The 22084-nt window shown below is 55.1% G+C and overlaps 2 protein-coding genes across 3 annotated transcripts; one reads left to right on the top strand and one right to left on the bottom strand.

The window, feature by feature from the left end:
• Nucleotides 1-142: 142 nt before the first annotated feature.
• Nucleotides 143-14108, top strand: CLU (clusterin). Of its 2 annotated transcripts, XM_038395047.2 has the most exons (10): nt 222-305; nt 878-934; nt 5576-5700; nt 6594-6742; nt 7108-7278; nt 7812-8265; nt 10510-10623; nt 11550-11776; nt 12726-12907; nt 13874-14108. In XM_038395047.2, the coding sequence occupies exons 3-10, from the start codon at nt 5616-5618 to the stop codon at nt 13878-13880; spliced, it is 1389 nt and encodes a 462-aa protein (XP_038250975.1). In that variant the 5' UTR covers nt 222-305; nt 878-934; nt 5576-5615; the 3' UTR covers nt 13881-14108. The 2 variants fall into 2 exon arrangements, with proteins under 2 accessions (XP_038250976.1, XP_038250975.1); XM_038395048.2 differs by lacking the exon at nt 878-934 and having other exon boundaries at nt 143-305.
• A 10-nt stretch (nt 14109-14118) lies between these two features.
• LOC119852930 lies at nt 14119-21916 on the bottom strand. The gene is made up of 5 exons (XM_038395053.2): nt 21421-21916; nt 18757-18840; nt 17144-17381; nt 16138-16344; nt 14119-15670 (listed from the first exon to the last, which is right to left on the bottom strand). The coding sequence occupies exons 1-5, from the start codon at nt 21685-21687 to the stop codon at nt 15453-15455; spliced, it is 1014 nt and encodes a 337-aa protein (XP_038250981.1). The 5' UTR covers nt 21688-21916; the 3' UTR covers nt 14119-15452.
• Nucleotides 21917-22084: the final 168 nt, after the last annotated feature.

Below are 22084 nucleotides of genomic sequence, written 5' to 3'. Positions count from 1 at the left end.
CAGGGAGGGGGGCGGGCGGGCGCCCTTCACCGCAGCCTCGCTCCAGCGGATCCCTTCCGCCGGGGAGCCCCCGGGCCTGCGGCTGGGCGCGGAGCAGGCAGCCCGGCCGGGCGCGGTGCAAGGGCGCCCACTGGCGGCCGCCGCGCCGCGCCGCGCTGCGCCGAGAGGCAGGGGCCGGCCCGGCCCCTTTCCAGGCCGTTCTGCGGGCATGACTCAGAGCGCGGCGGCGGGGGAGCCGGGGCTATAAATACGGTGCCCAGCGCCGCAGTCCCCGCTTGCGCAGCGCAGGACGCGGAGCCGCAGAGGTGAGCCCCGCAGGGCTGCGTGGAGGAGAGCTCGCGGGGTGCGGGGCTGCCTGGGGGTTGTTTGAGCTCCCCCCCCCCCGCCCTTAGTTGCGCAAACTCCGCGGCTCGCCGGCCCCTGCCCGTGCGCCCTGCCGGGGTGAGGCTCTGCGGCGGGGTGTGTGCGCGCCACAGGCTCCGCAAGGGCGGCCCTCGCCGCTGGTCAAAGCTCCGCTGGGCGCAAGGGCCGGAGCTGGAGGCTCCGGGGAAGGGGCGCTCTCCGCGCTCTCCGCTGTGCGCGCCTTGGGGAAGGGAGAGAGATGGGTGGGGGGGGGGATCCTGATCCATCCTGGGTGGGAGGGGGATGGATCCATGCAGCGATCCTTAGGGAAAGAGGGAGCCGGGTTAGGTTGGCCAGTGGCCCTAGCTCACCCTGCCCACCTGGGAAAAGGACCTGCACACCCCACTTGCACCTCAGAGAAGGGATGGGCTTGCAAGGGCTTTCTCTGGCAGATTGGTGGGTGTAACTAAGGGCTCTGCACTGCTTGGTTCAGTGGGGTGGAGGCATTTAACTGTCTGTCCCGTCCCCTCTCCAGTGGCCTCCTTGCAAGCAGCTCTTGGCAGCATCCCCTGTGTTTCCACCTTCCCTGCAGGTATGTAACCCAGGAGAATTCTTTAATGGTTCTGAATCCTCATGCTTCAAGGCTCCCCGCCTGGCGTCAGGAGGGAATTCCTACATCTTGGCCAGTTCTGGGGCCTCGAGTGGAAATGGGCTGCTCTTGGACCTGTCATACTGGGCTACAGGCCCTAGTGATTTGCCATGTCATGGCCATTTCTAGCTTTTCATATCTTGCTTACCATGACATGAAAGTGGGGTGCTAATAAACAACGTATAGGAGAGAAGGCCTGAGTGTGAAAGAGTGATGCAGTTAGTGGATCTTGGCATTTGGTTGGTTCTTGTGATCAGACCATTGGCCTGGCAAACCTGGGAACTTGGCCTCCAGGAGTTCCCAGTCCCAGAGGCTTCAAAGGAAGGAGAAATTTGCCTGGTGCAATGCAGTGAGTGACAGTGTTGCTGCTAGGGACTGTTTTATTGCAGGTCTTGTGATAGTTACTGTTTTCTTTCAAAACCTCAGGAAGTCACATCCTGGCTTTCTTGTTAAAAAGTAACCACCTAGCTCTCCTAGGGGCAGAGAGGCTTGAAAATGGGACCTCTGCTAGAGGCCTGGAAGGCCTATTAAAAAAAAAAAAATCCAGCTTTTGTTTTTGATATCCAGATTTTTTGTTTTAAACCAATCTCTTGGGGCTCTGACTCATGGTATTTAAACATTGGGAAAATAACCACAATGCACCTCACCAATTGAGCAATGCGGGGGGGGGGGGATAACCACAATGCACCTGGCTAGTTGCCTAGTGTGGGGGTGGGGAATGGATGTTTGGAGGGGGAAATCAGTCAAAACCAGGAATAGTTTCATAGCAGTGCCTGGTGCAGGGAGCCTGTGCTGATGGGGAATGGGAGATCAAGATAAAGGCACAATGCTCTCTAACCACAACACCTTACAGCTACGCCACTGTCCTTGAAGCAATTGCTCTGTAGGGGGGGTGTCCCACAGGCCATATTGTTCCCTCTCCTAAGCCACATTGAAGATATTTACGTGGGACCCATGGAATGCCAGAGTAATGCCCAGTGCTACAGTCAGGTTGTGCTCCGGGCTTCGATCACAAGCGAGATGAGTTTCCAATCTTAACCTAACTCTGACTAGATGCTGGACAACTTCAGATGAAAACTACCCCCCAATTCAGTAGGGTTGTCGGCCTCTGTTTCACTCAGGACTGCCGCATCAGAGCTGTGTGTGCGAAGGCTGGGCCTGGAGGAGTAGGGAGGCTGTGGGCCAGGATTGGGATGGGGGGCATCTACGGAGCTGTCTCAGGGAGCTGGGGAATAGCAGGGGGCTGTGGGTCAGGATGGAGGACATCTGCAGCACTGGGGAGCGCAGGCTGGATTAATGGGGTAGCTTCATTCCTTCACTTTCTACAGCTCTAAATAACCCTGGAGCCCATGGCATCGGACCAGTTATGATCTCCCTGGCTTGCCTTTTGTTTCTTTCCTTGCCCTCCTGTCCAGTCCCCTTCCCTGTGAGAGGTGCTACTTTCCAGCTTATCCCCTGCCCCCCCCCCGGACTCCTACAATTCCCTCTATCTCCCCCTCCGTTGCCGTGCAGCTCCTGCTGCTCAGCCCCCTCTGGGCCAGCTCCAATCGATCCTGAGGGATCTGGTGTCTCTGGCAAGGTCGTTCAGCGTCTTATCACTTTAGCATCCATTCGCTTGGGCCGGGTCCAGCCCCACCGCATAACTGGAGCTAAACCTAGTCTGGGTGCCTCCCCACTTCCCCGGTGCTGCTGGCGAATGGAGCCACCTGTGCAGAATTTCACTTGATGCGGGACTCTGCATTGATTCCTGCTGTCTCCAGATGTGAAAATCCTCCGTGACAACCCTGTCCCCTGTAAAAGCCCTCTATGCCAAAGGCTTAATTCAAAGCATCCCCCGCTGCCTAGGACTGAAAGGAAAGCCCAGGTAGGCAATGAGCATGCAGTGAAGTGTGTGCTACCTGCTGATCTGCAAGGCAGTGCTGTTCAGTGGCTACAGCACGGAGCTAGGAGACCTGTGCTCTAACAGCTCTCCACCTGCTGTGTGGCCTGTCCCTTGCTGTACTTCAGTTTCCCCAGCTGTTGCGTGGGGATCGTGCTACCAGCCCATCTTTGAGAGCTGCTGATCAGAGGTCCTGATCATTAACTTTATTTCTGCTGATCTCCACTCTCTCGGTGTCTGACGCACTTGCCCCCATTGTATCCGGCTGTAGGCGCTACGCTCAAAGGCAAACCTGTCTGGCATCTGGTTCCGACAAACAGGCGAGCTGGGCTCTCGCCAGTGGAGGAAACCCTTTCATGTTCTTTCCTGGCTGAAAAGCGCAGGAAGCTTTGCTCAGCCTCGGGGGCTCCAGGTGTTCTGATACCAGCCCTCCAGCTGGGTTTGGGGTGTGTGAAAACGAGGTCTGAGCGCTGCTCTGTGCCTGCGTCCTGCACGGCTGTAGCGAATGGTTAGTTTTTTCTCCTCCTTTAGTCTCTAGCTTCCGTCAGGATTCGACTGAGCTGCTCACTAATGCCTCAGATTTCTTCCCTGCAGCAACCTGGCCCCAGACTCCCCCAAGCCCATGCCAATTGCACTATGATTCACCAACCTGTCGGGAAAGAGCCTCCCTCAGCCCCCAAGCAGGGCTGGAACTGGTTGTCCTCCAGCTGCTCCCAACATGAGTTGGGGGCTCTTATGTAAGGTCTTCTGTTTGCTGCACAATAGAGACATTCCCAGACATCAGGTTTTGGCATCTGCTCTGGGACTGAGTTCAGTCCCCCTGGCCAAAAATTCGTGGGCATTTGGGTCACAGCAGGGACACCAGGGCCTTGTGCGTGTATAAATAAGCAGATATGCCTGGGTGTGGGGAGTTGAGTCATTAGAATGAGTCATAGCTCATTTTTCTCCTGTGTTTTTTTGTTTTGGTTCTCAGGGCAAAGCTTGGCTAAGCCATCCTAATTCTGAGCAACAGCCTGGCTTGCTCATGGTTGGAGCAGTCACTCTTCAGTCCTCGTTTATTTAATCCTCTTGCTTTGAAATCTGTGGGTTCACATGAATCCGGGACTCCTGGGGTGCAGACCCTCCCTCTGCCTGTGGCCAAAGAGCCATCTCCCCTGAGCCTAGAACAGCCCTGCTCCCCCCATGAGCATTACTCCGTGTCCCCAGTCCAGACATCCACCCCAGCAAGTCTCTGATGTGGCTGGGATAGAGTTAGAGATGGAGCTGGATCCAAACACCCCAGACCGCTGAGCACTTGGAATCCAAATCATATTTTTCCAGCTTGCTGATATCAAAATCCCTCCCTAAAGGGTCATTAGCAGGATAGAACCTGGGACCTTCAGCAAAAAAACATGGACCGTGAGCTAAATGAGTAACTCCGTAAGCTGGTAGCAGTAGTAGGCTCTTATCCTCTGTGTGGACCAGCCCTTGAGGTATTGGAGACGCTGAACTGGTGGGTTAAACAGTCACTTCAATACAAGCACTTATCCAGGGTCTGTGCTGGGCATAGCTATGGTGCTAGAGGGATAAACAGGCTGCTGTAATATGTAGCACTTAGGAAATACCTGATGCTTTCATGGTGCTTCCCAAACACCTGTGTGAGGTAACCTCTCTGCCTTCCACTGTAGTGTGGGGATAAGTGGCATGGCCATGGCCATGACGGGAGTCTGGGTCAGAGAAGAAGTTAGAGCTTAGTTCTTCCTGGCTCCCAGGCCTCTGGTCAGGCTGGTGGAGTTTGGTTCTCTCGTTAAATCCCAGACTATTTTTAGCCCCATAACTTGAATGCGTTTCTCTCTCCAGCATCTGGGCTGGAGCAGCCAGTTGTATTCACTTAGATGCAGAGCAGGGGCTAAAGTTGTCAACATCACTAGTCACCGTCCAGTGTTAAACAAGGCTGGGGGTTAGCACCATGGCAAACCTACCTTTTAAAATTTTTTGTAAAACCTATGAAAGATCTAGAAAAGCCATTAGAGTATTTGAAATGTAAAGTATCGATTCAGGCTTTTGTTTGAACAACATCCCTTGTTCCTTTTACCTGGAGACCATTTTTAGAAGGAAAAGCCCCCAGTTTGGCAGTCTCTTAGATGGTGTCAAAGATGATCACTCCCATGGCAGGTGGTGGCTGGGACACATATGGAGGTGGCTATCTCAGCTGGGTTGCTCTCTCTGACCTGTTCTGGCCAGGACATCTCTCGGGGAGAGTGAAGAAGGTCCAGGGGAAGGTGGGGTGCCAGCTGGGATGGGGAAGCTTGCTGGAGTAGCCAGTCTGTTTTTATTTTTCTTGTTTGTTTGTACTTTTTCCCCATTCCACTATTTTTTTCTTTTAAGGACCCCAAAAGCGAGTTATGGGCAGAATAGCCCATCCACCTCCTAATTTTGTCCATGAATTAGGCCTAATCTCTGACATGCTTACTTCTGGCTCCAGGTCCTGTGTTTTGCAATGAGCATAATTGCAACACTGTCCTTGAATCAGATCAACTGGCCTTTTTGTTTAGATTCATTCAGTCGCTCTGTCTCCTTGTACCTTGTCCTGGCACCATTTGTCCTTCTAGGTTATTGTAACATCCTATGAGCATCTACAGACTTGTGACAGCTTGAGCTCCTGTTTGGGTAAATGTAGGCCCTCTGCCTGGGGGAGCCTGCCTGATTTCTCCTTTGTCTTTCAGGCCTGCACAGGACCTTGGAGTTTGTTAGGGGGTGAGAAAGATGAGGTTGCTGCTGCTCTCGCTGCTGGGGCTCCTGCTGTCCTGGGAGGAAGGCAAGGCCCTGGTTCCGCCCAATGAATTGCAACGTAAGTGGCGTTGGTGAGGCTCCGCGTGCCGGGGTGGAAACTCCCTGGGTGGCTGGGGCTGGTGGGATGGGCACGTGGAGTAATACAGGATACACAGCACCACGGACTGCATGAAGCTCGGGCAGGGCCAGGCAGGCTGTTACAGGGATCAGTTTCTCTGATTTGTGCCCCATGCTCCAGCTGACAGGTGCCCTGCTAGCCATTGACCATGGCTGTTACTTGGGCTTTGCTGCTAGGGGTTGCCTCTAGGACCCCCAAAAAGCAGATCTATTTATCTATGGCGCCCATCACCATTGTACTGATGGCCTGTAAGAGTCAGGGGAGTGGCATGTGCATGGGGGGCTAAATTGGGGTGTGGGGCCCCAGTGTTTATATGGGACGAGCAGGGGAGGGGACTAGGCTGATGTGGGTTTAGATCTGAAATGTGGCAAACCTCCAGGAGTTTGGCTGAGTTTCTCTTTGGATTAGGCTGGAAAGAACCTAGAAACTGGGTGCAAGAGCCCCCAGGAACCAAAACAAAAGATCCAGGACGGACCTGGTCAATTTACTGCTACTACAGTGATGGTGTGTGGTGTGGTGTTTTGTTCCCCCCCCCCCCCCAAGTCAAGACTGGATGCTTTTCCTAAAGCTCTCCTCTAGAAATTGAGGGGTAGTCTCTGGCCTGTGATCTCCTGTACAGCACAATGGTCCCTTCTGGCCTGGGAATCTAGGAATCTGTGGTCCAAACCCCTGAGGCCAGGGCCCCAAGCCCTGGGGAAATCTGGATCTGGATGTTTGTTGAATCTGGGCAGCCATCTTGGAAGAGGTGTCTTCAGCAGAAGGCCATCTTAGCATAGCTCTCCTGAGGCAATTAACTTCTTCTTCCCTTCCTTCCCCCCCCCCGCCCCTTTCAGAAATGTCTGTAGCCGGGAGCAAATACATAGACACCCAGATCGAGAATGCCATCAATGGGGTGAAGCAGATGAAAAGCCTCATGGACAAAACCAGCAAAGACCACCAGGAGATCCTGACCACGCTGGAGGAGACCAAGCAGAAGAAAGAGGTGAGCGAGTGCAGGAAGGCAGGCAGGGGAACCAATGGGCAAATGTCCCTGCAAAGCTTGTTGCTGAATCTCGCCATGATTTGGGCCACAGGGGTCCAATGCTTGCATGGAACATGGCTGTGTCACTTATCCTTTCTGCATTGGGAGCTTGGGGGACAATCTCTAATGAATCCACAGCCCCTGTGAGGTTCCCGTGGTGGTGGTGGGCTTCCCATATTAGTCAGCAGCAGCTTCCTGGCAAGAGTGGGGCTAGAACTCTGATTCTCCTGCACTAAAGACCCAGGCTCCTGCCTCTTGAGCTAAGGGAGAATCCCTGTTAGCTGCCCAGCCCCTCACAGTCAGGGCTTTAAACCATTCACTTCCAGCAAGCAATGCAACTAGCCAAGGAAACGGAGAAGAAGCTGACCGAGAAGCCGGATGTGTGCAATGAGACCATGCTGGCCCTGTGGGAGGAATGTAAGCCTTGCCTGAAGCAGACCTGTATGAGGTTCTATTCCAGGATGTGCAGGAGCGGCTCGGGCCTGGTTGGCCGGCAGGTGAGCGAGCTGTTCGGTCTAGGTCCTTCTTTGGCGTTTGGCATCATGCTATAGGAGAGCCTGGACCTCTTTCCGCCAGGGTGTGGGGTGCGATGGAAGATCAGCAGGGCTTGTATGGGAGAGTAGGCTAGCATGTGAATTGGGTGATGTGGCTGAGGATGGAGCCTGTAGGGCTCTGGCACCAGGAGACCCATGTGCCCGTGCTTTCTTGGTAAATGACATCAATCGCTCTGACTCTGAGATGGACAGAATGCGCTGGGGGGCTCTAGCCTTGATTATCTGCCAGCCGTTGGTGAGCCAACAGGAGTTAAATGACAGCCATTGTCCACCCCACCTTCCATATGGATGTGGGTCCGCAGCTCCTGTTCCCTGTGGTCCATAGCAGTCACTGACTCAGCCCAGTTGAGGCTGGTAGGGAGCAGGTCTCCCTGTGATGCAGCAGTGTGGGCCCCAGCTCTGTGTAGTGTGGGTGGCAGGTGGGTCTGCAGAGGCCTGCCTGCTCACTGCATCCTGTCCCTGCCTTGCTCTGGTAGCTGGAGGAGTTCCTGAACCGCTCCTCCCCCATCTCCATCTGGGTGAATGGCGAGCGCATCGACTCTCTGCTAGAGGAGGACCAGCAGCAGGGCCGCTGGCTGGAGGACCTGGAGGAGCGCTACAGCATGGTGGAGGACAGCGTGGATGACCTGTTCCAGGAGAGCACGCGGGCCTACGGCCGCATGGCCCCATTCTTCCGCTCGCCCTTTGTGGGGGGCTCCCGCGGGGCCATGCATGCCCCCTTCCGCTTCCGCTTCCCCTTCGCAAGCGCCAGGGTGGTCCGTGACACACACCCCTTCTTCTCCCCACCCCGGCACCACGGCTTCCACCGCCTCTTCGAGCCACTCTTTGAGATGACCCAGCGCATGTTTGAGGGAGCCCAGAAAGCCATGGAGCGGGACGGCCAGTGGTTCGAAGGCAGCCAGGACCCCCTGCTGGGAGGGTCCACCACAGGTGGGGGATATTCAAGGGCCTAGGGGCGGATCCAGCAGAGCTGGGGGGTGGTAATGACCAGGGCCAGAGCACCTGCCCCCAGGCATACACTAATCACCAGGGGCGAGTCCGGAAGGAATTGAGATCACTTATCTAGCACTAGCCTTGTGCCAAAGGCACTTTTTTAAACAGTGAGTGTGGTTAAGCCTTGGAACAACCTATCTAGGAATGGGGGGCAGGGGAGGTTCTCCATCACTGGCCATCTTAAAATCAAGATTGGATGTTCTAGTTTGGACAGGAACTAACTCAGGGCAGTCCTATGGCCTGTGTATACAGGAGGCCAGGGTAGGTGATCACAGTGGTTTCTTCTGGACTTAATCTGTGGGGTCCCCACCCCGAGAAGGCCTCCACTCTGGGGATGAATGGTCTGGTTCGCATAGCTGGCCCCCCAGCTGGGCACCTTGGCAGAGCCTGAGGTAGAGCTAGTGGGAAACTTTTCCAGCCAAATGTTTGGGTTCAGCAAAAGGGGTGGGTGGACTTTCTGCATTGATTTCGGCAAAGTTTTCTGTTTAAAAATTATTGGGTGGGGGGGGAGATTTAGGGAAGGGTTTTGCTATGGTCAGTCGAAACGTTCCATCCTGACGCTTTCAGGTTGAGAAGTTTTGACTTGTCTTGAAACTTGTTTATATTCTATATTATACCCCACTCCCCTCAAAAAAGTCTAAATTGACCCCCCAAACTAGTTTATTTTGGAAAAATTCCATTTTTGAGGGGAAACTTCAAACAAAGTTGGGGGTTTTTTGTTTTTGGTTTTGGTGGGTTTTTTGCCTTGTTTGGAAGAAAATCAAATGTTGAAATCCTGGAATTTCCTGCAACATGGAATGTCCGGTTTCCACCCAGCTCTAGGCCTGCCCTGAGCGAGCCCCACACTGAGTCCCCCCCCATCTCCCCCAGGATCCTGTCCCACCCCCTCCCCCCATGAACCTGTTATACTTTCAGCAATGGTCAGAGCAGACTGCAACAGCAGTCCAAGTCCCATCTGCTGTTCACAAAGGAGGGGGAGCAGTCTCCCGCCCCCACCTGTGCTCCGATCCGTGGGTTTATTTTGCAAGGCAGCAGCGCTCTCATGGAATGAGCAGGCTGCGGGAGAAGGACACTGCTCAGCTCCCTGCTGAGCAGTGGGGTGGCCTTTCTGGTTCAAAGCACCATTGGGGAAACCGCACGAGGTGCCCCCGGATTCCATGACGGAGGTTTGCTCTCGTGAGCTGAGCACAAGGCAGTGAGCAGGGGAGAATGCTGGCTTCTGCTCCAGCATGGGGCGAGTCGCTTTGTCTCTGTCTCATGTTCCCTAGCCATCAAGTGAGTCTGACTCTGACAAATCTATGGGTACCTAGGGCTCTGAGATTGTCTCTATGCTGCACTCGGGCCACTGGGAAGTTTGCAGCAAAGCTAGACCCTGGAACCTCACACTCCAGATAAAAGTACAAGCCCTAGCCATTTGAGCTAAAGGGGATGCTCTGTGGGCTCATAGCAGCACAAGGCCTATGACACACAGATGGGCAGCTCTGATTCTGTCCGGCAGAGGGCAGTGCTGGTTGCCTCTCCTCCCTTACACGGGTGGGAAAGACTTGATTAGTTAATGTATTAATAGTCTGAAGATGAAAGGTGCTAACAATACCACTGGAATTACTCCAGTAGCCAGGAGGTGATGTATTGCTTCATCTCCGCTTGGCTTGAAAGCAATCGCAGGAGCATTTTCAAGCCTTCTTGTAGAATAAATAAATGTCAGAGCCAGGGAATTATGGCAAAAGCAATCTGAAGCTTATTTACACTCCTAAGTAGGTAATTCACAAGTTCATAAATCATTTGCCAGACTTAATAGGAATAACAGGACAGACTATACAACCTTAAATTCTTGTGCCGGTGTCTTAGGGACAGTGGTTAATTAGGACTCCAGGGTCTGGTTAATTGTTATATTTCCCTGGTTCTGAATGGCTGCAGTATTTGGTTTCCCATCCTGAGCTGCTATGCAGAGTTGCTGTGCTCTGTTAAACAGCTGCCACGCTCTACCCCAGAAGCAGCTGCATTTTAGTGGGGCAGGACAGCCTTACTGTCTACATGACTAGTACTTTGTAAAGAGCATTGGAGTGCAAGGTGCTTTACGAATGCACAAGAGCTGGTGCATCTGGCAGTGTCAGGCAGATTTGCCCATGCTGAGAAGTAAAGCTATACCTCTGGTGTCTCCTCCCTCCCGCACCCCTTCAGAGACTCTCAACTCCAGCGACAACCGCATGGTGTGCCGGGAAATCCGCCGCAATTCTGCTGGCTGCCTGAAGATGAAGGACAAGTGTGAAAAATGCCAGGAAATTCTGTCTGTAGGTGAGCGAAGGAGACCCAGTATAACCAGGGGCTGGTAACTGCCTGTAGCTTCATAGATGCACACCACAGGGAGAGTAGAACCTGCTTCCTCTAGTTCCATCCCTGCCTGGTCAGCACCTTTCACTGGCACTGGGGCTTCTCACCCCTCTTAGGTGAGATAAATGGGCTCTTCTCCAGATGTGATTCCCCCCCGCCCAGAAGGCAGCAGTGGTGCATCCCTCCCCCCTATGTATTTTGTGTTTCTAGATTGGGCAGGTTGGGTGCAGAATATTGCAGATTTCAGTCTGGTCCAATATCTTAGATGCCAATGTGTAACCAGCATTTAGGCCCCCACAGATCCAGGACCAGGTTCTCGATGGTGTAAACTGGCACAGCTCCAGTGGAGTCACGCCAATCGACACCTCCTCAGAGCTGCCGTAGACCTCTGTCACCAGTCCACATGTAACATGGAGGGGAATGGAAGGGGAGACCTTCTGCACCAGACCCCCAGGCCTCAATTGAGCAGCTGGTGGTTCTGAGCGCCAAGTGGCAGCTGGCTGGCTCCAGGTTTGGTGATGGGGTGCAAGTGGACTCAGGTGGGGACCGCATGCTGTTAACCTCCCCACCCTGCGTTAGCCAGCAGGGGAGCCGGGCTGGAGGGCCTGGTGCTGTTAGAGGAGATGCGATCATGTCCTAACACCAGTAGTGGCACTGGTTGGTTGGCTTTGCTGGTGGAGAAACCAAGGGCCGACAAAGCCATGGAGCCAGAGTCCTGCTCTGATCCCTGGGGTGGGGTGGTCTCCACAGGCTTTAGACCCACTGTCAGGGCAGTAGGCAGGGAGCCAGGTGTCCTGCTGCCCTCCTGCTTTCGGGGATCCTGGCAAGTCAGTCTTTGACCCCTTCTTGTGTTTGTAATGCCCTCTTCTCCCCTCCCCCTCGGGTTGAAGACTGCTCCCAGACAGACCCAGCCCAGGGCCAGCTGCGGGAGCAGTTTGAGGAGGCCCTGCGCCTGGCAGAGCGCTTCACCCGCAAGTATGACGAGCTGCTGAGGACCTTCCAGGAGGAGATGCTCAACACCTCCAGCCTCCTGGACCAGCTCAACAAGCAGTTTGGCTGGGTGTCCCGCCTGGCCAACCTCACCCAGAACGGCGACGGCATGCTGCAGGTCACCACGGTGGGTCCCCACTGCCCTTCCTGCACTAGGTGGGGGGTCCCTGGGAAGGGGTGGGGAGTGCCATGGGTTGCTAAGATCAGTGGACAGCATGGGAACCATAGATTTCCCTCCCCTATCCTGTCCCCCCACTGGCCCATGGGGCACTCCCTGTGGTCTCCAGAGAGCTGGTGGGCATGTGACCCTCCCTCTTCATCACAAAGAGCCTGGACTGGAGCAGCTGACTGCAAGGAGGGACTAGCTGAGGGGCAGAGCAGGGAACTAGGGGGCATGGAGGAGCAGGGCGGCCCATTGGAGCCTGGCATTGGGTGCTACCTGATTGGCACCAGCTGGTGCCACCCAAATGAATGAGGCATCAAAGCCTGTTGGGAAACCAACCTCTCCGAGGGGCTCTATGCTGCCAGGACTGGCCCGTTCCCCAGAGCCCCCTCCCCAGCTATATTCTCCCCCCCTCCCCCAATGGATCCTGCATCGCACTGTGCATACGCCCAGCTGGGTGTGGCACTCCTGAGTTCGGCTCAGCTGCAAGTGCTGGCTCCCATGGCCCCCCTGTCCACTCCCCTGAAGAGCAGATTGGTGGGAAGAGGCAAAGTGGGTCAGGAGCAGGATGTGTATAATCAGGCAACTGTCTCCAGAGCAAAAATGCTGCTTTTCCCAGACAGCCCGACACAAGCCTTTGAGCTGTACAGTGCCAGCTGCAGCCAGGGGCACTCAGGGCTGCTGCCACTGGCCCTGAGACCAGAGTCTGCCTATGCTTCAGGGGCCCCAGGCTGGACTAGAAGCAGGAGACTGCGGGTCAGCAGTGAGGGGTCCTGGTGGATCTGAGGGCTGGACTGGCAGGGACGTGATTGAAGGGCACTGGCAGAGCTCTCGACTTTCCCCCGTCCCCTGGTGCTGGATGCCTAAAGCCCTAGGTCTGTGCTAACAGGTTCCTTCCCACTTCCTCTCCTAGGTGCTTTCCAAGACCCCCAACCGCAAGGATTCCCCCAGGCCTTCTGACACCCATGTGACCGTGCAGCTCTTCGACTCGGATCCGCTGTCTCTGACGGTGCCAGGCGAGATCCCCTGGGATGACCCCAAGTTCATGGAGGTAGTAGCAGACGAGGCTCTGAAGCACTACAAGCAGAATGCCATGTGAGTTCGCAGCCCCGGCATGTAGGCTCCCAGCCCGGAGCAGCTGCTGAGCTCAGCCGAGAGCAGAAAAGCCTTGCTTAGGCCAGAGCTCTTGGGGGTGTTAGCTCGTCAGGACTCATAAGCTAAGTAGGGTCAGGCCAGGTCAGACTTCCCCTCCCCCTAAAATCCTTCCCCCAGTCCCAACAGCAATAAGCAGCTGCTTCTTCCATTCCCATCCTATGTTGTATAGTACCACTGTGTTCCACTCCAGAAATGGCTGCATTTCAGTGGTGGGTGGGCAGAGGTTCGCAATCGTTAGCTTCATAAATGACCTTGGGATGGAGAGGGCCAGAGAAATGACCAGTCACCATCAAAAGGAACCCTGCTCATACCCTGCTCCAACCTCTCCAAACCCCCATCACTCATTTGTACCAGGCTGCTTTATATTATTTGTATTCTAGTAACACACTGATAGGCGCTGCACAAACCCACGAAGACCATCCCTGCCCTAAAGAGCTCATGCTCTAAACAGACAAGACAGACAAAAGATGAGGGAGAAGGAAGGAAATAGTCTCTGCTTTGCAGCTGGGTATACTGAGGCAGACTCAATGACTTGCCCATAGAATTGAGGCACCTTGAAAGGTCTGGTCCAGTCCCCTCCACTCATGGCAGGACTAAGCTTTATCAGACCATCCCTGACAGGTGTCTGTCCAACCTGCTCTCAAAACCCCCCAGTGACAGATTCTATAATTTATTCCTGGGCAATTTTATTCCAGTGGTTGGCTACAAAGCCTGCAGCAGAACTGGGAGCTGAGCCCCAGACTAGGCCTTTAGCATCAGGCCAACTCCTCTCTGAGGAGGATCTCCTCAGGGCAGTGATCTGATTTCCTTAACCCTCTCCTGGCCCCATGCCACCCTACACCCCCCTCTGCAACCCCATAACCTGTGCTGTGCTAAACTCAATGCACCATTTCTTCTTTCCAACAGCGAGTGACAGTCGTCTGCCCTGATCCTCAGTCTCGTCTTCAGAAGAGATAAGCCATAGCCTTCAGCGCTGCCCTTCTCCATGCTGCATAGACCCCCTAGTGCTGTGGAGGAGCCTTCGGCTTGGCACACAGCCCTGATTCGCTGTCTGCACTAGTAGGTTAAACACTGTACTGCCTGCACTTTGCTGCTGGGTTGTAGGGACCCAAACCAAGAAATAAAATTTAGATCTGACACGAGAAGCCTGCCTGGCTTGGTTTAGTTTATTGGCTTGGCCTCTGCGACCGAAAAGGCACAAGGAGCAGGTGGGTGAGGGAAATGCAGTGATTCTTTAGTGGCTGAAGGAGGGCGTAGGTGAGGTGGGCTTTACAGGGCATTCCAACCCACTGGTCCAGATCAGTGTAGTCGTTATTCCAACATATGGCCGACATCTCAGCCCAGACCTTCCGCATCTTCCACATGCAGCACTCCCCAGAGGTGGGTCGCAGGCAGGAACCCAGCATGGGGCTTGTGCATTTGAAAAGCACAAGCCTGCAGCTAACGGCGCAGCTCCACCAACCACAGGCAGCAGCCTCTACGGCCAAGCTAGGAGCCCTCAGGTAGCATATTCATGGGTGCCATAGCAGCCCAGCTGCTGGGGTGGGGGGGAGGGATGTGCGGAGTGCTGGTTAGGACAGCTCTCTAAAATGCCCCACCCTTAGCCACATGAACAGCCCCTGGGGCTGGCTCCAGCCAGGGGCTGTCGACCCACAAGTGGAAAATCAAAGAACTATCGAAATCTACCCCAAGCTGCAGCCAATCTGGCCATACAACACGCTTGCCCCCAGCCTGTTGGAGTCCCGGCAGCTAGCTCAGGTTGGAGTTTGAAATACCAGGAGGGGCCCATCGGCAAGAACAGGCCAAGACAGCACTTTTGCCAGAGCACAGCACTCAGGTGGGCCACAGAGCCCCCCCCCTTGGTCTCCTCCTGCAGCCTGTGGAAGCTCTGGCCCTGACTGCACTAGGAGTGACGTGTGCCCAGCACCGGCAAGGCAGCTGGCCCCAGGGTCCAGTCCAAAGCGCTTCCACGCTCACCAGGCCCCAGCCACAGAACAGAACCCACGGAGCCAGAGCTTGTCTCATCACGCTGCTCGCATGAGATCCCTGTGGGGACTGATCCGTGTTCACAGGTGGGCTGGGGGCAGCTTGAGGGGGTAAGCAAACTTGGAGGGCATGCCCAGGAACAACACCCATGGCACAGGGAGGGGGCTAGCTGTGTAATGTGGCAGGAGCTGATACATCTGCACAGCTCTGATGCCAAGCACCACCCTAAGCATGATGCAGGAAGGGATGGACCAACCCAAGGGTAGTTGGGGGGGGGGGGGAAGGAGGAGCCCACAAAGGTTTGTAGGAACAGCACCAGCCCAGAGAGGGGCATTCCCACAGGTAACAGTCCACTGTGCTACAGTGCTGGCCTGGCCCAGGCAGGAGTAGGGTCCCCCCCCTGCCATCCCAGCTAGGATTTATCAGAGCAATGCAGTCACCAGGGCTTAGCCCAGCCCCACTGGCCCTCCACAACCCAGCTCGCAGATCCTGGTGCCCCCTAGTGACTGCCCACGGCCAGTTGCTGGAGGGTGGCAGCCACAGCGGCAACAGCAGCGGTGTTGGCCTGGCAGTGGTAGAAGCCAGAATGGGTGGAGAAGCAGCCGTCCACGGTGTGCAGGAGGCCTGGGTGCTGGGCCTCCCGCTTGCTGCTGGCATAGAGCTCAGCCTGCTCCTTGGGCTGGTGATGCAGCACCACCAGGATCGTCTTCCTCGCCGCTGGGCCGGAGAGGAGAGAACAGGCAGCGGAAGCAGATTAAGGTTTCCTGGGGCCCTAGAACACAGCAAGTAGGGGGCAGGAGTCCTCCCCACCCCCTTCTGCCTGTGACCCCACCCTCATTCTACCCCTTCTGCCTGCAGCCCCACCCTTTCTGCCCCTTCCCCAGGCCTGCCCCCATTCCATGCAGGGTCCCCCCACCCACTGCAGCCACAAGACCAGAGAATCTCCATCCCTGCACTACAGCCCCAGGCCACAGTGCAGGGGCAGAGCACAAAGAGTCAAGGAGTGATGGCTGGGGTGGGGATTGAGGTGCACCAGCCAAACCAATCCCTGGCCATTCAATGCCTGCACCAGGGTCCACCTGTTTAATGGGCTCTGCTCTTAGTCACCTAGTTTAAGGGAAGTGTGGGGGGGGGGCGCGATTGCTGGAGAACGGCTCAGCCCATGCAGGGGAAAGGCTACTCACCGGGGATCCCCTCCAGGGCATTGCTGATGTCTGTGCCCAAGCGGGATGAGATGGGGCAGAAGAGCAGCAAAGGGTGGCTGGAGTGCAGCTCGTACTCCCCTGCCTGCAGGAAGATGCCCTGGGCCGCGAGGAGCTGAGCCACCTGGTCCAAGAACTGCCTCTCGCAGCCAGCTGTCTTACCGCTCACGTGGACCTGCAGGGGCAAGGCTGGCAGGGACCAGGGTGGGTTACAGACGAGTCTCCCCTTGCTCCTTGGCTCAGCCAGCTCCAATGATAGCTAGCGGGATGGAGCGGCGGGGCCGTGTGCAGTGGCTGCAAACCCAAAGGGGTATAAGCCCTAACCCTACTATGGATAAGGGCAAATCCCCGATGCCACAGAAGACTGGTACCCAAGGGGCCTGGAGGGGCCTGTGTTTTAACCCTGCCAAATTGATCCAGCTGTTCTCAAGCAGCAATTTGGTTCGGGGGGAAAGCTGGGGCTATGGTATGAGTTTGCTAGCACTCATTCCCCCGCCTATCCAGCGGCACCAGCCACCCCCACAATCAGCACCAATCCCCCCCATACGCACCTAGCGGCACCAACCCCCACCCACCCCACCAGTGCCAGTCTGCCCCCGATACACACCCAGCAGCGCTAGCTTCCCCCCTCCCAACCCACCCCCCACACCCAGCAGCGCCAGTTCTCCCCTTCAGCTCCTGCAGTGGCTGGAAAGTCATCCTGCAGCCTCAATCCCACAGGATTGTGGGTAAAGATGGTCATGGGAGGAGGATGGGCTGCAGGAGCGTCTTTCAGCCATTTTGGGGTCCACAATGCAATCGAGGTGGAGCACTGCTGCCCGAATCAATGGAGGCGACCCCAGTCCCACTGCTCCCTCGGATTGCCTGGCTTTAGGTCTCCCCGGTGAGGAGCAGGGACCAGAAAGGAACCCCCATTCCAGCCCTACCCAGGCTCCCCCATGTTAACCCGATCAGGCAAAGTGCCTGCCCATGGCATGCTGGTGCCTACCTGTGCTCCGGGTGGCCAGGGAAGGCAATGTCTGGGAGGTCCAGGGGCATGATGTCCAGGGAGCTGGAGGCTGGCTGGCTGGTTTCAGGAGTGGTGGGGCTGCAAACCTGCCCTTCAACTCCTCCAACTCCTGCCGTAGCCTCTGGTTCTCAGCGAGCACGCGGCTGGCGATTCTGACGGGCGCTTCTAATGCCTGCAGGAATTCCAGTGTCTCGGGGTCCGAGGAGCCTTTCAGAGCCTGTGGGAAGTGGAAAGGGCTCAGGACTATGCAACGTCCCAGCACAGGGGACAGGCACCAGCCAGGGAGACGGTGCAAGATCCCGGTCGGACCAGGATTCCTGGGTTCTCTCCCTGATTCGCTGCGTGACCTTGGGCAAGTCACTCAGGCAGGCCCAGATCCTCCAAGGAGTTTAGGCGCCTAACTCCCAGTGCTGCGGTGTCTCTGTGCCTCAGTTTCCCCAGCTGTACAAGGTGGATAATAGCACTTCCCAACCGTTCGGTGTTGGGAGGATAAATACATCAAAACCTGTGAGGAGCTCAGGCAGATGGAGCCTGGGAGGCAGCAGGTACTGTCTAAATCCAGAGAGGGCCATGGGTCAACCAATGTGACAAAGGAGCGGCTGAGGCCTGCCCTACAGACGAGTTTTGTACCAGTAGAACTACGTGGGACAGAAAGCTGATTCTTTACTGAGTCATGTTGATCAAAGGCCCTGTGTGGAACCAGTTAAACCAGGATAGAGGTGCCAGATATCAGTAGAGTTTAGTCCCTGGGATTTTTAAGTCAAGGTCAGGTAAACACCCGTCAGGGCTGGTCCAGACAACACTTAGTCCTGCCTCAGTGCAGGGGACTGGACTGACGATCTGTCGAGGGCCTTTCCAGGCTACATTTCTAGGAGCCTATATGTTTCTCAAAGCAATGCTCCAGTCCAAACAGGAATTCATCCGAGGAAGTCCTGCAGCCTGTGTTAGGACAGGCTAGATGACCACAGTGGTCCCTTCTGGCCTTGGAATCTATGAACCCCCTTCTTGAACAGAGCTAGCTATACCCATATAAGCACCTTTATTCAGTCCTGGCATAACTGTGTCCACACTAGGGGGCGTTGTACTACTCGAACCAGTCCGGAGTAGTTAGTGCGGTACAACTCCTATATGCTGCAGACAAGGCAGGAGATGCAGAAACACTTCCTGAGCCGAGCGTCCCAAGTGCAGGGAAGCGGGAGAAAGAGATCCCACAAATCGTTGGGAATCGTCAGAGAGCGATGAGGAAAGAAATGGGATCTCACGCTACCCAGCAACCTGGTCCTTTGATCGCCCGCTCTTTGGGGCAGGGACCGCCATTTTGTACAGCGCCTAGACCATCCTGGACCAGGACTGGGGTGCCAGGCTCTACCATATTAGAAATAAACGATAGATGTATTTACTAGTTATTACTCATCCTCATCACTGGATCGGTGACAAATGGATGCAGGATCGAGCCCCAGAGACTGCGTGTAGCTTTACCCTGGGTGTCTCTTACTCCGAGAGGTACACAGGGGTTTGTCTCTAATATGTGCCGTCTTTTTGATCATGTTGACAAAGTCTCAGTGAATCTGAATGGTCAGAAAGTCCCTCACCTCCAGATGAGCCTGCAGCCTCTCCGCTGTCTTCCGGAGCTCTTCTGCTGTTCCAGCTGCTCCCCAGGCACTATTAGCACAGAGCTTAAAGACAAAGAGACAATCAAACAATAGCAATAATGCCCAGTGTTTTGGCCTGGTTTCCATCTCTTTATCCTTTGCCATCACTTGAGTTTCAGGGGCCATCGGAGGATTGCTTCAAATCAAGGGCTCAATCAACCCACAGATGCTGGAACTAGGGGTGCTGGGGGCCTGCCGCAACTCCTGGCTTGAAGCGGTTTCTATCACATCCAGGGTTTACAGTTTGGTTCAATGGCTCTCAGCACCCCCAAGATACAAACTGTTCCAGCACCAATGAATCAAGCTGTGGAACAGTCTCCCACTGGGAACATATCTGAACTACACACAGCCCTGGAACACGGCTGCAGTGACGGGGGGAGTGGGGGGGGGGAGGGCCTGTATGCAAGAGGGACCTAAATTGCCTTTTCTGTCTTTAACTTTTGTGAGTAAGAAGGGAGCCTATCAAGCAGTTAAGGAACAGGGCTGGGAGACATGCCTCCTGGGTCCTATTCCTGGTTCTGCCACTGGTGGACAGCCCTTCTTTCTGCCTCAGTTTCCCCATCTATAACAGGGGATTATGGTACTTCCCGTGCCTCCTGGTAATCCTCAATGAATTCACATGCCTAAATACTCAGCTAAGCCAAAAACTGGGGGAGTGGTAAATAACGAAGAGGACAGACGCAAGCAAACAACATGCATTTTAATAGGGCTCAGTGTAAAGGTATACATTTGGAAACAAAGAATGCAGGCCACAGTTATAGGCTGGGGGATTCTATCCTAGGAAGCAGTGACTCTGACAAAAATTTGGGGCTCATGGTGGATACTTGGCTCAACATGAACTCCCAGTGTGATATTGTGACCAAAAGAGGTAATGTGACCCTGGGATGTATAAATGGGGAATCTCTAGCAGGAGCAGAGAGGTTATTTGACCTCTGTATCTGCTCTGGTGCAACCGCTGCTGGAATTCTATGTCCAGTGCTGGTGCCCACACTTCAAGAAGGATGTTAATAAATTGGAGAGCGGTCGGAGAAGAGCCATGAAAATGATTAAAGGATTAGAAACCTGCCTTCTAGTGACAGACACAAAGAGCTGAATCTATTTAGCTTAGCAAAGAAAACATAAGAACAGCCACACTGGGTCAGACCAAGGGTCCATCGAGCCCTGTATCCGGTCTTCCAACAGTGGCCAATGCCAGATGTTTCAGAGGTAATGAACAGAACAGGGAATCATCAAGTGATCCATGCCCTGCAACCCATTCCCAACTTCTGGCAAACAGAGGCTAGGGACACCATCCCTGCCCAGCCTGGCTAATAGCCATCGATGGACCTATCCTCCATGAACTTATCTAGTTCTTTTTTGACCCCTGTTATAGTCTTGGCCTTCACAACATCCTCTGGCAAGGAGTTCCACAGGCTGACTGTGCGTTGTGTGAAGAAATACTGCCTTTTGTTTGTTTTAAACCTGCTTCCTATAAATTTCATGTCATGATCCCTAGTTCTTGTGTTCTGAGAAGGAGTAAATAACACTTCCTTATTCACTTTCTCCACACCAATCAAGATTTTACAGACCTCCATCATATCCTCTGTACTTGTCTTTTCCAAGCTGAAAAGTTCCACTCTTATTAATCTCTCCTCATATGGAAGCTGTTCCAAACCCTTAATCCTTTTTGCTGCCCTTTTCTGTACCCTTTCCAATTCCAATATATCTTTTGTGAGATAGGGTGACTTGATTTCAGTCTATAAGTATCTACGCTGGGAACAAATGTTTACTAATGGGCTCTTCAATCTAACAGAGAAAGGTCTAACATGATCCAATGCCTGGAAATTGAAACTAGACAAATTCGCACTGGAAATAAGACATCAGTTTTTAATGGTAAGAGTAATTAGCAACCATTTCCCAACGGTTGTGGCCAACTCTCCATCACTGCCAATGTTTAAATTGAGATTGGATGTTTTCCTAAAAGCTCTGCTCTGGCAATTAATTATTCTGGGGGCAGTTCTGTGGCCTGTGCCATAGAGGGGGTCAGAGTAGATGATCACAGCGGTCCCTTCTGGGCTTTGAGATTCCTGGATGTCAAGGGAATTAGGCCCAAATCCTCAAAGGTATTTAGGCTCCTCCCTTCCATCAAAAATCAACAGAAGGGAGGAGCCTAAATATCTTCCAGGATCTGGGCCTCAGTATCGAAACTTGGCTATTTTTTTAAAGTCCTAGTTAACTAGGGAGAAAGGTGGGGGGGGGGAGCCCATTCTAGAGTTATTCCTGTCTCCCAGCTCAGACCCGGCACCTCTCAAATAACAGGCCCCCCATCCAGTTGCTATCGCTAGGGCTGCCGCCCCAGGGCTGCACTCAAAGCATCTTCCAGCGCCGCTGGGCTAGCGTGGCCCCCTAACGGTGCCTTTCCAGCCCGCCCCGCAATGCGCCCAGCTCTGGGGTGGGGCGCAGCCGCCGGTTACCCACAGACCGCGCTCAACCCAGAGGCAACGGGAACAGCGCACCGCAAACACCGTCCAGAAGGGGGGCAGGGTCAGCGGGGGGCGGAACGAACACTCCCCACCCCAGCCCCACCACCGGGGCCGGGGGCAGCGCCGCGCTGGGAGCCCTCACCTGGGACATCGGGGTGTCCGGCTCCCCGTCCGCCCGGTCCCTGCGGCCGGAAGCCTCGGGGCCCTTGGCAAGTAAGGAGAGGAGCCAGGCCACCAGGGCGGGTCCCCTCCACTCGGCGGGGCCCGGGCCAGCGGCCGGGCCGCTCCCGGGCTCGGCTCCTGGGCGCGGGCCAGGCTCGGGGCTCGCCCCGCCGCCGCCGGGAGACTCCCCCGCGCCCGCCGGCCCCTCCGTGGGGCGGCAGCGCGCCCCTTGGCCGCTCTCGGCCATTCCCTGCCAGCCGAAAGCGAAAGCGGCCCGGCCCGGCCCGGGAGCCGGCGCGCCCAGCCCCGCTCTCCGCAGCCCGCCGCTCCTCCCCCGGCCGGGGATTTCCGCCCCCCCATGCGCCCCGCAAGCTCCCCCGTGCGAAGCCTCAGCGGGACACAAGCCGGCGGCGTGGTTGACTCTGAGCTTCCGACCTGTGACATTAACCCTCGGAGCCTTTAGCAGGCGACGATGCTTTAGCTTCTTATCTCACCATCGAGCTACACACACACACACACACAGAGTTAACCTGTGGAACTCATTGCCAGGGGATGTTGCCAAAGCCAAAAGTATAACGGGCTTCAAACAAGAACTAGAGAAGTTCCTGGAGGACAGGTCCAGCAATGGCTGTTAGCCAAGACGG

This window comes from Dermochelys coriacea, chromosome 3, assembly GCF_009764565.3.
Source record: "Dermochelys coriacea isolate rDerCor1 chromosome 3, rDerCor1.pri.v4, whole genome shotgun sequence".
NCBI lineage: Eukaryota > Metazoa > Chordata > Testudines > Dermochelyidae > Dermochelys > Dermochelys coriacea.
The sequence above is the reverse complement of the archived record's forward strand: the minus strand, read 5'-3'. Positions and strand labels throughout refer to the sequence as shown.

Excerpts from the sequence above, each read along its gene's own strand:
- CLU (XM_038395048.2), top strand. The coding sequence starts at position 5,616 with ATGAGGTTGCTGCTGCTCTCGCTGCTGGGGCTCCTGCTGTCCTGGGAG. Across the intron at positions 5,701-6,593 it reads TCCGCCCAATGAATTGCAAC|AAATGTCTGTAGCCGGGAGC; the intron begins GTAAGTGGCGTT and ends CGCCCCTTTCAG. Across the intron at positions 7,279-7,811 it reads CGGGCCTGGTTGGCCGGCAG|CTGGAGGAGTTCCTGAACCG; the intron begins GTGAGCGAGCTG and ends TTGCTCTGGTAG.
- LOC119852930 (XM_038395053.2), bottom strand. The coding sequence starts at position 21,687 with ATGGCCGAGAGCGGCCAAGGGGCGCGCTGCCGCCCCACGGAGGGGCCG. Across the intron at positions 18,841-21,420 it reads CGGACACCCCGATGTCCCAG|CTCTGTGCTAATAGTGCCTG; the intron begins GTGAGGGCTCCC and ends TTTGTCTTTAAG. Across the intron at positions 17,382-18,756 it reads GGCTGCAGGCTCATCTGGAG|GCTCTGAAAGGCTCCTCGGA; the intron begins GTGAGGGACTTT and ends CACTTCCCACAG.